General features: G+C 33.2%; 1 protein-coding gene across 1 annotated transcript in view; it reads left to right on the forward strand.

The window, feature by feature from the left end:
• LOC110101204 (SWR1 complex subunit 6) overlaps positions 1 to 11,455 on the forward strand; it is an 18,624-nt gene extending 7,169 nt beyond the window's left edge. Inside the window, exons 3-4 of the mRNA XM_020829005.2 lie at positions 10,599 to 10,708; positions 11,026 to 11,455. Of these exons, the coding sequence (XP_020684664.1) occupies positions 10,599 to 10,708; positions 11,026 to 11,229 (314 nt within the window). The 3' untranslated portion in view covers positions 11,230 to 11,455. The remainder of the gene's footprint in view (positions 1 to 10,598; positions 10,709 to 11,025) is intronic.
• The last annotated feature ends 1,630 nt before the right edge of the window (positions 11,456 to 13,085 follow it).

Genomic DNA, 13,085 nt, shown 5'->3' on the forward strand with positions numbered 1-13,085 from the left:
ATTAAATATAAATTGGCAACGCGTGTCCGACACTCATGCCTTAATTATTCTATGAAATTTTTTAAATATAATTTCTTTTATTTAAAATTTTTATTTATTTAAAAATATAAAACTAAATTTTTTATTTTCTACCCATAACGCCAAATCAACCGCCCACACTTAATACCCCATTCATCAAATATTCCCATTTTTATTTTCTATGGTGGGTTGCGACTTTGTTTTCACAACAATACCCGATTTCATTTTAACATCGACATCTGATGTTGTACAATATCGACATTTCAAAACCATCTCAACATCAAAGTCTAACACTATCTTGACATTGATGCTCTACGCTAGCAATTTCTACACTCACAACTTAACAACTCATCTTTTTCTGACATCATCTTAACATCGACGACCAACACCCTCTCAACATTGATGACAGACGACCTCTTGACATTGACTCCCGATACTTATTGTATAACATTGATGCCTGATATATTGTCATCTTCTCTCTCGATGCTTGATATATGACATCGACGTCCGACTCTCTACATTCTAATATTAATCATTTTAAGCACAAATTATAGTTAAATGGCTTATTATTTCTAATGTATTTTTAATATTATACTTATTCATTTTTTATACACTATTTTTAAAATATAAAAATTATAATATCATGTCTAAACTTGTGTTTGTGTCCTATATTTTCAATAATTGACGTGTCCCGTATTCGTGTCGTGTCGTATCCGTGTAATGTTGGATTAAATACTTAGTTGAAATATTTTACTCAAAACACATAAATTACATATTTTGAAACAATTTTTAAATTATTTTTTTAATAATGGGAATAATATTTATTTTATTGATTAATTATATTTAACTATTTATCTAGTTTACTTTTATTTTTTTAAATATATAACAACAACAACAACATCAAGCCTTTATCCCACTACGTGGGGTCGGCTAGATGAATCTTTTTTCTCCGTTGTGTCATGTTAAGAGTCAAATTCTCATTTAAATCTAATAAAGAAAGGTCATTTCTAATATTTTCTAGCCAAGTATTTTTAGGTCTACCTCTACCTTTTTTAACATAGGCCAAATCTATTTACTCTCCTAATAGGGTCATCGGAAGGCTGACATTTTACATGACCAAACCATCTAAGGTGACTCTCTCTAATCTTATCTTTTACTGGAGCTACTCCAACCTTTTCCCGAATATGCTCGTTTTGTATACTGTCTCCAAGAGTAAGTCCACTCATCCACCTGAGCACCCTCATCTCAGCAATACTTAACTTAATATTATGCTTATATTTTAATGGCCAACATTTTACGCCATAAAGCATTGCTGGTCTTACCACAATCTTATAAAATTTTCCCTTAAGATTGAGTGGTACTTTTCTATTACACAACAAACCCGAAGCATTCCTCCACTTCAACCATCCAACTTGAATTTTACTAATAATATCCCCATCTATTATCTGAAACAAGTGCACTTATTAATGACTTCATTGCTCAAAGTCACAAACCCCCCACTAGATCCATTACTAGTAAAATTACACTCCATGTATTCAAACGAAAATCTTTAGACTCAAAGGTTGACCTCCATAATTCAAGTTTACCTTCAAGTCCCTCTTTAGTCTTATCAACAAGAAGAATATCATTAGCAAAAAGCATACACCAAGGTACATTCTCTTGCAAATGTCTAGTGAGAACATCCATGACTAAAACAAAAAGATAAGGGCTTAAGGCTGATCCTTTATGTAATCCAACTGAAATAGAAAAATACTTGATCAAACCACCTTGTGTTTGAACACAAGTAACAACTCTTGCATACATATCCCTAATGACTTGAATTTAAGCATTATTAACCCCTTTCTTTTTTGAACTCTCAGTAGCACTTCTCTTGAAACTTTATCACATGTTTTCTCTAAATCAATAAATATCATATGTAGATCCTTTGTAGTCTCTCTAAACTTCTCCATCATCCCTATCATTAAATGAATAACTTCCATAGTAGACCTACTCGATATGAATCCAAATTGATTTTGAGAAACATTAACATCACGTCATAACCTATGTTCGATGACTCACTATCAAAGTTTTAAAGTATGACACATCAATTTAATTCCTCTATAATTCGCATAATCTTGTGCATCATCTTTATTCTTAAAAATAGGAATCAACGCACTTAATCTCTACTCATCTGGGATCTTTTTAGTCTTCAAAATAATATTAACAAGTTTAGTAAGCTAAGAAATTCCTTAATCTCCTAAGAATTTTCACACCTCTATTAGAATATCATTATGTCCTCTAGTTTTTCCATACTTCATTTTCTTTAAAGTCTTTCCGACTTTAGTTTTATTAATACGCTCATAAAAATATTTTTTTTTCATTTAGAGTGCTAAGGTCACTAAAGTAAGTCATATTTTCACAATCTTCATTGAAAAGCTTAGCAAAATATTGCATCTAGTTGAATATCCTCTTCTAAAAAAAAAACACTTTTTGATCTACATCCTTAATGCATTTCATTTGAACTAAATCCTTACTACTCCTATCTCTTTGTTTGGCTTATACATATATCTTTTCCCCTCTTTAGAATCTAATCTATTATATAAATCATTAAAAGCTAAAATTTTTGTATCGGAAATCGCTTTCTTAGACACCTTACTAGCCTCTTTGTATCTTTACCATTTTTTAGAATTTTTACATCTAAACCAATTATTATAACAAAGTTTCTTATTTTTTTATCTTTTCTTGCACATTTTGATGCCACCACTAACTATTTTTATTATTAGAAGCTTTTCCTTTTGAAATTTCAAACACATCATTTGCAATATTCTTAATATTACTGGCTACTTTATCCCACATAATATTCGCTTCCTCAACCACAGATAAAATCCTAAGATCTCGAATCTTTTTCTCAAAAATATTTTTATTAAAGTTTTTTAAAAGCTCCAATTTAATCTTAGAATAAGATTTTACTAATTTTTTATATTCTGCCTCTTCATCTTAAAATCCAAAACTAATAAGCGATGTTGAGTATATAAACTTTAATTTAGAATAACTTTACAATCTTTGCAATTTAAACGATCTATTTTTCTTATAAAAAAATAATCAATTTGAGTTTTATTATATCCATTCTTATAAATGATGAGATGCTCATCACTTTTTTTAAATAAAGTATTAGCAATTACAAAATTATAAACTAGAGCAAAATCTAATATAGTCTTACCACTTTCATTAGTCATTCCAAACTCATAGCCAACATGAATACTTTTAAATTCTCCGCCTCTCTACCAATATGTTTATTTAAATCTCTTCTAATAAAAACTATTTCTTCAAGATGAATCTTTTGAATTAATTCTTGTAAGTCATTCCAAAATTTTGATTTTAAACATATCCAAACATACTTGAGAAGTATAAGCACTTATAATATTAATAATCTTATCATTAACAATAATATTCAAAACAATAATTCTGTCTTCAATTCAATCAATTTTTATAACATTATCCTTCAAACTCTTATCTATAATCACACATACATCATTTATAGTACGATTTCTACCAGAATACCAAAGTTTAAATCATAAAATATCAATCTTCTTAGCCTTCTCTCCAACCCATTTAGTTTCTTGAATGCATAAAATATTTATCTTCCTATGAATCATAATATCACTTAATTTCATTAATTTGCTTGTAAGAGAACCTGCATTTCAAGATCCAATTCAAATTGTAGTTTCATAGACTAGCTTCTTTTCCCGCATCCATCAATGATGTGGGAACCCTTGCCTATTTAACACTGCACCCGGATACTGATGCAACGGCCCTTGCTCATATGTCGATGTATTTAGGCCATGCAGTGCATCACTTTCAGGGAACGCCATAACATTAACACAATGTATTAAAGAATTCATGTCATGATTTTTCGATAAGTTTTATGCTGGCTGTCGACTACCTAACACAACCCTCCACTTTTCTCATCTAGGATTTGGGACCTGACAATGACAGTGCTATTTTTTTAAATATATATTATTGAAAAATTAAAATTATCTATTTATTAATTATTAATAATCTAATATAAATTATTTATAATATGAATTTAGTATATAATTTATGGTTGTAAATTTTATCTAAATGTACAACATTAATAGATTAACAATAATTTATATTTAATTTATAAGTTTAAATTGAAAATTTTTTTTATCTCAAATTTATATCATTGTATAATTATTATGTCAGTATTATATCATTTTTTAAATTTAAATAATCTTAATGCTTATTATGTCATCCTGTTCAACCTCAGTTGAACCGTTGAACCTATCATTTTTTTGGTTTGATGTCTGGTCTGTTTTTCACAACCTTTCAAAAATCTCTTATAATTTAATTGCATCGCATATGTCACATTGCTAGTTTTTCAGTCCAATTCCAATTGAATTTGGGCCACAAAATTTAGCATAAATTGTGCAAATGTTCAAAGGGGGAAACAAGAGATCTACAAACTCTGGATATTGGAAATATGGAACATGAGTTACTAATTCTTCTCTTGTTCAGGCCCCGTGTATTCATTGAGATGGTTAAATATCTAAGCTTTTTCTAATAAAAAAAAAAACTACATCTTTTTGGGGTTAGGAATTTAGCTGCTATAAAGTTTTTAATTTGATAAATGCTAGTATTTACAAGAGGATTCCCCCCCAAAAAAAAAAACCATCAGCTGACCGTCTCCATCTTCTCTCATCTCTACTAGAGCCATAGTTGAATTTAGCTATCATCAGATAGTTTTTAAGCTGCAGCCAATCTTCAAGAAGATGATACCAAAGCAAATTGAATCTGACAACCCACCTACCAAGCTCGTTATTTCATTGACTTGCAGTTTAATAAGACTTGTAATCAGCAAAATAAAAAAAATTCAGGGAATCTATGTGCAGTGAAGGAGTGCTGAAGTTATCTACTAGACTAAAATGCCAAATTCAGTTTATTAGAAGCTTTAACTTAAAAGTACTGCATATAAAAAGTCAATAATCGTAAGCCATGCACAATGTTGCTTGTACATAACTTCTTCCAGTGTCAAGGCATTCTTAATCTCGCCTTTCTAAGGTCTATTGTTTCTATTTGCTCTTTATCTTCAGAATCGTCTCCAAGTGTGAGTACCTTTGTTGCAATCCCCTGTGGCATTGCTTCTTTACCAATTAAAGTAATTGAAAATTTCCATTTATCATTTCTTTGTTATGGTTTCAATCTATTGAGTGTGTGTAAGAATTTGTCAACTTTTGATCTACACCTTTCAGAAGCTCTTCTACTAGTTGAAGCATGGTTGGTTCAATCTCATCTACTCTAAACTGAAAGCTTAGGCTTTTTAATATTATGTTCACCACATCAACTATGAGACGACAATGATCAGAAACCTAGGTCCAACACCCTTGTGGACAGGAAATATTGCAGTAACTTAAGAAGTTGATATTCACGATAAGCAACCCAGGTAAAATTCATACCTTTTCTATCCAACAAGATTTGAGAACATTAAAATCACAACTCAGGTAAAATTCACGCCTTTTGTATCCATACAAGATTTGAACAAATGACAACAAGCGCACAAGGACTTAAATTCTCACACTTTTGCCATGTGAGAGTCATAACCTTGGCTTCTTTCCCAATACATGTGCAGATAATGTAGTGGTGCTTTCTAGAGTTTCACAACAATAAGAATGCCAAGGAAAAAGTAGGGTTGATTCAAAGTTTCTCCATGGTCCAGCTGATCAAATGCTATCATGTTGCATTATCAACCTTTATATTTTTTTTAATGGTTGGTCTTCTTTTCAAGATTGCTAGGTGAACAATGTCCTTGTATATGGTAAGAGGAATATTGATTTCATCTAGAGCCAAACTCTAGACTTTTTTTAAGGGACCACTCATCTTGTTGATTCGTATGAGCTCTTGTAAGGTAGCTCCAAATTGTAGACCTCTATCTTGTGTAAGAAAGGATCTAAGGTTACCATTAGTGACTTTTAACTTAATTTGGAGTTGTTGCATGACACCCACAATTCTTGTATGCCTCACAGTCACTGTGAAAGCTTCCATTTCGTAAGCAGATCTTCAAGATAAAAAAAGCTTAACCCAAAGCAATACCCCTCTCAAGTTTTAAAACTCCTTTTTCAGCCAAACTCACTAATGACATAAATTTCACTTAAAGGTTTTGTGACAATGGATCCAATAAAAGATAAAATAACCAAAGGATGGAAAACCCACCAGGAACGTTGAAGGAATTACCATCACACTCTCCTCATCCTAATTTTGTAAGCAGTAGCATGCGCACTTAATGCATTGCGCAAGGTGCTTTGGAAGGATTTTCTTTTTCTCAATTTCAATCATTTCTGAGGGCTTGGGAACATTTAACATTTTCATAGCCTCTTCTAACCTAGGAATGCTGATCAAAGAGCTTCCTTAGCAAGATATTTATAGGAAGAGTTGAAAAGTTGCATGAAAGATGGAGAAATTGAGCACTACAAAGCTTGATGTCTAGTTCCTCTACATATAACATGCCTAATATTATATTTTTGATACGATTGTTTCCGGTCTCCATGCTCCCCACAGTATAAGCATCTGTCTTATTCAATATAAAATTTAGTTTGGCCCCACAGATTGTGGTTGTTGATAGAAGATTGAGTTTGAAGGCATTCCTTCCGTATTCTTTTCCTTGCAAAATCTTCACTCAGAAGTTCTCATAATGCCTTAGGGTATGCCCATAATTGAGAAAATCTCTAAAACATTGTCGGTGGGGATCCTTCTGCTGATAAAATAATATATTCTAATGTAATGATGGCATTTTTTGTCTTCTTTTGATCGGGTAAGTGCTCAAGTTTTGAATCAAATTTGGATCCTGCCTTGAATTTTGTGCCTATCTGAGTTACTACATTAATAGTTTCACTTGATTAGTGGTCCAATCCCTCCTGCGATTTTGCTCATGACGATCTTCCTGAAATTGGGGATATCAATGTTTAAAATTGCGTATTCAGGTATTGAGGCGTTTTTCATTCGTGAGGCGAGGCGTAAGCCTCAAGGCGTTTTGAGGCGTAAGACTCAAAATCAAAAGATTGCGTAAACATAAAATTATAAATTTTTTATATACTAATGAATAAATAATATAAAACATAAAAAAAAAATATAAGATATGAAGTGAAATCAAAATATCCCAATAATAAGACAATATGAAATATAGTTCAACTCAAAATTCTATCTTTCCCAAATCTCAATATTCTTTTCATTAAAATATAATTTCAATTTCCAAAAATAAATAGCAATGACATATCACATAAGAACTCATAAGTCATCAGCACTGTCATCACTAAGGGGTTCTTCATTTGAATCATCATTATGATGAACTGCTCTCTCCCCTTCCTCCTCTCATATAGAGTCCAATGTCGGGCATTTACTTCAAGATTTATGTAAGTTTTAATATATATAGCGTGAGGCGAGGCGGGCCTCAACCAAGTTGTGGCACAAGCCTCATTAAAAAATTCAAGGCGTAAGCATCGAGGTGTTTTTTACTGGAATTACGCAAAGGCGGGCCTCAAGGCGAGCCTCATATTACACAATTTTAAACCATGGGGGATATATGTACCCAGTTCTCTTTATTTTGCCTATTTTAGTATTTTAGCATGGAGGAGTTTGTGGACAAAAATCTTTAATTTCTATATGATAGGAGAAGCAAAGAAAAAAGTCTCTACTTTATAAGACAATTTTAATTGATCCTGTGGGCTTTTTGTTTTGGCCAAATTTTCGGAAGAAGCAAGGACATGAGTTGATTTAGCGGAAAGAGCTGAATTGGGAAAAAAAATTTTAATTAAGAGCAAACACGCCAATATTATTGGCGCATTTACAGATTCTGCAGTGCGCTATATACTTCAGTGTATTCTTCTTTTTATATCATAATTAGTTTTCAGCACTGAAAGATTTGCAAAGAATTGAAACTTGAAATTTTGCAAAGAAGTGAAAGTTGAAATTTTTATGTTGAAATTGGTAATTTTTATGCATTAAAATAATGATTGAAAAGATTGCATGGCTTTTGTATATTCTGTATTGCTTGATGTCAATTTGACTCTTTATGCTTAGATGCAACATGAATTAATCTGTAGCAAATATAAAAATAATGGATAGAAATTCCAAATGAATTTAAAAAAGAATATTAGAAATATGAAAATATTGAATAGAGAAAATATATTAAATATAAAAATTAATCTGTAGCAAATATAAACATCAATTGGGGGGGGTGAATTGGTAACTAAAAAAAAATTTACTTCAAAAAAATGATAATAATATTTTTGAAAAGTTTTTTGAAATTAAAAATACCAAATTCTAATTAATTATTGAAGAGAATGAGTTTATAAAAAAATATTGATTTAATTACACTGTTATCTTGATTTATAAAATAAAGCAATAATCACCCATTTTCCCAAGTAGCTATAATAGTAATGAAAGCACCGGGACCTAACTCCTCGCATGACTCTTTGTAGAATGTCCAGCGGAGCCAACGCAATAGGAGCATTGACTCTAATTGTGCATTACCCATCCTGAATGTGGCCGTATCATCTTCATCGCCTGGTGCATGATACACAATATCTCTGCCTGGATGTGTACCAAGCAGATCATCACAACATTCTGGCCAGGATTTCCAACGATGACCTGCACCCACCACATTCGGGCCCATGATAGCTGGCCTATCAATTCTCAGTCCAAGTATAACCTGCACATCTTGCAGCATTATTGTCATCTCTCCGACCGTGAAATGAAAGGTGTTCGTCAGTGGACACCATCTCTCCACAAGTGCTGTTATCAGTTTATGATCCAAACGTATGAACTGCAGATGCCGAATGTTATATAGCCCAAGGTTTTTCTTAGAACATAAATCATGCGGGTTCAAATTAATTTAAACAAATAAGTAATATAAAAACTTATACTATTAAGATGATATCATATCCCATAATTTCTTTTTCACAAACTTACGAACAGAGTTGTTTCTTAATATATTTTTAACATAGATAAATTGATGTTTATATTTGTTACAGATTAATTTTTATATTTAATATATTTTCTCTATTCAATATTTTCATATTTCTAATATTCTTTTTTAAATTCATTTGGAATTTCTATCCATTATTTTTATATTTGCTACAAATTAATTCATGTTGCATCTGAGACAGAGAGTCAAATTGACATCAAGCAATACATAATATACAAAAGCCATGCAATCTTTTCAATCATTATTTTAATGCATAAAAATTACCAATTTCAGCATAAAAATTTCAGGTTTCACTTCTTTGCAAATCTTTCAGTGCTAAAAACTAATTACGATATAAAAAGAAGAATACACTGAAGTATATAGCGCTCTGCAGAATCTATAAATGGGCCAATAATATTGGCGCATTTGCTCTTAATTAAATTTTTTCCCAATTCAGCTCTTTCCGCTAAATCAGCTCATGTCCCTGCTTCTTCCGAAAATTTGCTCTTTTGTTTTGGTTGTTGGTTCATTCACCATCTTATGTCTTTTCTCTATCTATTTTGTTTTTAGTTCTTTATCTCAAAGCTATGCATTATTTTTGTTTCGTGATATATGCTTTTCATTGATAATAGATTTTGTTTTGTTAAAAGAAATCATCTCTCTAATTATATTATTATAACCCTAAACTCAAATTAAACTTAAAGACCCAAAAAATTCTAATGCTTTTTTTTCTATTTGCTATACTTTATATATAGTATCTCTCACCCAACGGCTATCCAAAATGACTACTCGCAATTAAAAAAAGAAGATAGTGAATTGGTAAATAAGCACTAGAATTACTCTGGTTTTTTTTATGTATTTTTTTTTTAGTTTTTTGTGTCAAAGCAATGCTTTATTTTTGTTTTGTGATGTATGCTTTTCTCATTGACGACGATGACAACAACAACAATATCAAGTCTTTATCACTATGTGGGGTTGGCTACATGAATATTCATTTTCTATTTTGTCCTATAAAGAGTCAAAATTTCATTTAAATCTAATAAAGAAATGTCATTTCTAATACTTTCTAAGAGGTGCAACACAAAAATTTTCTAGAAGGTCACCCATCCTAGTACAACTTTCACCCAAACATGCTCAACTGTGGAGTTCTAATGGGATCTGATGCATTGGTGCTGATATGATAGGAAGCTTTTCTCTTTGAATGATAATAAATTTGGTTTTGTTAAAAGAAACCATCTCTATAATTATATTATTATATTTATAAGCTCTTATTAAAATAAAGTCCCAAAAAAATCAAGTGCTCATTTACCTAGTCACTACCTTTATATATATATAATCTCCCTCACCCAACAGCTATTCAAAATAACTAGTGGCAATTACACCAAAAAATAAAAAGGTAATATTCTTCCAAAAAAAAAAAAAAGGTGCTGCATACCATCTAATCTGCTAGAAGCTTACAAAAGAAGTGTGTGACAAGCAGGGCCTATGTTCTAATTCCTGCAAATGCACTAATTAATCTCATCATTTCCATGCATTTGAATTTAAATCACTTGTTATCTTATCAACTACAGCTACCCCTTCAAAGAATGCAACTAATGATATTTTTGTATTATGGTTGTAGTAATTTATGTACAGAAGAAACAAAAGGGTACCAAGCGGAAAACCAGACAGGCAAAAGCACTGGAGAATGCAAGGAGGGCACCTAGGACATTTTTGGAGATAATACATGAGGTGAGAAAATTTTCAAAGGTCATGCTGTTTATGTTAACACTTTCTCCACTGACCTACCGAGGCTTAGGGTGGTTGGTGGGCGAGCACGATTGGGAACCCCCCATACCGGATTCGAATCCCTCAACTACGGCCTCGCTTCTTCAGTGGAGCAAAGCAAGTGTGGGCCCGATGCCGGTAGGTGGCCTCGCTTGGTTCCGTTGAGGGGTTAGTTACGCCGCCAAGTGCTCTCTTTCGAGTGACAGCGGATAGATACCCCCGTTCCAAAAAAAAAAACACTTTCTCCACTGACACCCTTCTGTTTATTTCTCCCATAACAGGCGAATCTAGAGTCGTCATCTCCGCATGTTCCTACTTACTTGAGGGCTGCAGTAGGCCCTCCAACGTCCAGCTCTCGTCGTTATTTCTGCACAGTCTGTGGATTTATAGCCACATACACTTGCGTGAGGTGTGGGGTTAGATTTTGTTCTTTCCGTTGCCAGGTTATACACAATGATACACGATGCTTGAAATTTGTGGCCTGATCGATTGCTAGACTAGTTTTTCAGCTTTCTTCTATTATTTTTTCCTGCTCCTGTATTCATTTTACTAATATATGATGAATGCGTTGTAGCTTTAGTTTTCTTATATTGTAAATGATATGTTTCTTCTAAACATAAACGACCTACCTACGGTGCTCTGCATGTTGTTCTTGCCTGAAATTCAATATCAGTTCAATTCATTTATGTTATTGTTAATGATCAGCGAGTTTATGATTCTTTTATTATATCCGTTATTTAAAACTGTCGTTCTTAGTTCTTAGGTCTCAAGCTCTGGTTGAGATAAATGTAGGATTCTATCATGTAGTCGATAGTGAACTTAAAATCTATCAAACAATCATACATAAATATTTTAATATATCGTATTAATGCTAGTGCATCTTCTCGTGAAAAGGTTGGTGTAGCTCCAGTGGAAGATAAGATTACAGAGAGTCGCCTTAGATGGTTTGGTCACATAAAACGGTGGTTTTTTGATGACCCAGTTAGGAAAGTAGATGTATTAAATTTGACTTATGCTAAGAAAGGTAGAGGTAGACTTAAAAAGACTTGGTTAGAGAATATTATAAATGATCTTTCCTTATTAGATTTAAACGAGAATTTGATTTTTAACAAGACACAATAGAGAAAAAAGATTCATGTAGCCAACCCCACGTAGTGCGATAAAGGCTTGATATTGTTGTTGTTGTAATGCTAGTGCATTTTCTGGAAGCAATGCGTTGTTTGACCTGAATGCAATGAGAAGTGTGTAAGGGCCGTTGTATGGAACCTATGTTAAGAAAGTTAGAGGTAAGCCTAAAAAAATTTGGTTGGAAAGTTTTCAAAGTGATTTTTTTTATTAGACATAAATGAAAATTTGATTCTAAAGATGACCGTGTAGAAAAAATGATTCATATAGTTGACCTAATGTAGTAGGATAAAAGCTATTGTTGTTGTATAAGGAGTAGGGGTGTCAATTTCGGGTCATGGGTTCAACCCTCGAAACTGACTCGGCACTATTCGGGTTTGGGTGAACTCGACCCGTTTTTACAAACAGGTCAATTTTTTGACCGGAACTCGACCTGCTTCGGGTTCGGGTCAACATGAGCCGACCCGAATAGTGCCTTTCATCTTCTCTTTTCGCCGTTGTTGTTGTGCTTCGTTGCTTCGTAGGTGTAGAGATTGCACGCGTCGCTTCTTCGACTCACTTCTTCGCAGGCGGTGGCTGATCAACATCTCTCCTTTGACGATTTTCCCTTCCCATTGGATCAGAAGTTACAACATTTTGATCGGAAGCAACGACGAAAGTTCGCTCGATGTTGTTCGGCTTCAATGATGTTCGGCTTCATTGCTGTTCGACTTTGCTCGTTGCTATTCGGCTCCTTCGTGGCTGTTCGACATCTCTCCTTTGACGATTTTCCCTCCCATCGGATTGGAAGTTACAACCTTTTGATCGGAAGCAATGATGGGAGTTTGCTCGTTGTTGTTCAACTTAGGTGTTGTTTGACTTCGCTCGTTGCTGTTTGGCTCCTTCGTGGCTGTTAGACATTGCTCCTATGACGATTTTCCCTCCCATCGGATCAGAAGTGACAACATTTTGATCGGAAGCAATGACAGGAATTTGCTCGTTGCTGTTCGGGTTCGGGTCATTCCGAGTTTTTTGGTCAGCCCGAACCCGATCCGGTTTTGCCAGTTTTCTGGACCCGAACCCGACTCGCTTCAGGTTCGGGTCAACCCAAACTCAAAATTTTCAGGTCGGTCCAATATTGACACCCCTAATAAGGAGTAACCAAGCGAGATTGTTTGTATTGGTTTAAACTTATTAGGATTATCTATCTGGAAGGCCAATGAATCATGCTGTCACT

The sequence above is a fragment of the Dendrobium catenatum genome, unplaced genomic scaffold (assembly GCF_001605985.2).
Source record: "Dendrobium catenatum unplaced genomic scaffold, ASM160598v2 fragScaff_scaffold_1553, whole genome shotgun sequence".
NCBI lineage: Eukaryota > Viridiplantae > Streptophyta > Magnoliopsida > Asparagales > Orchidaceae > Dendrobium > Dendrobium catenatum.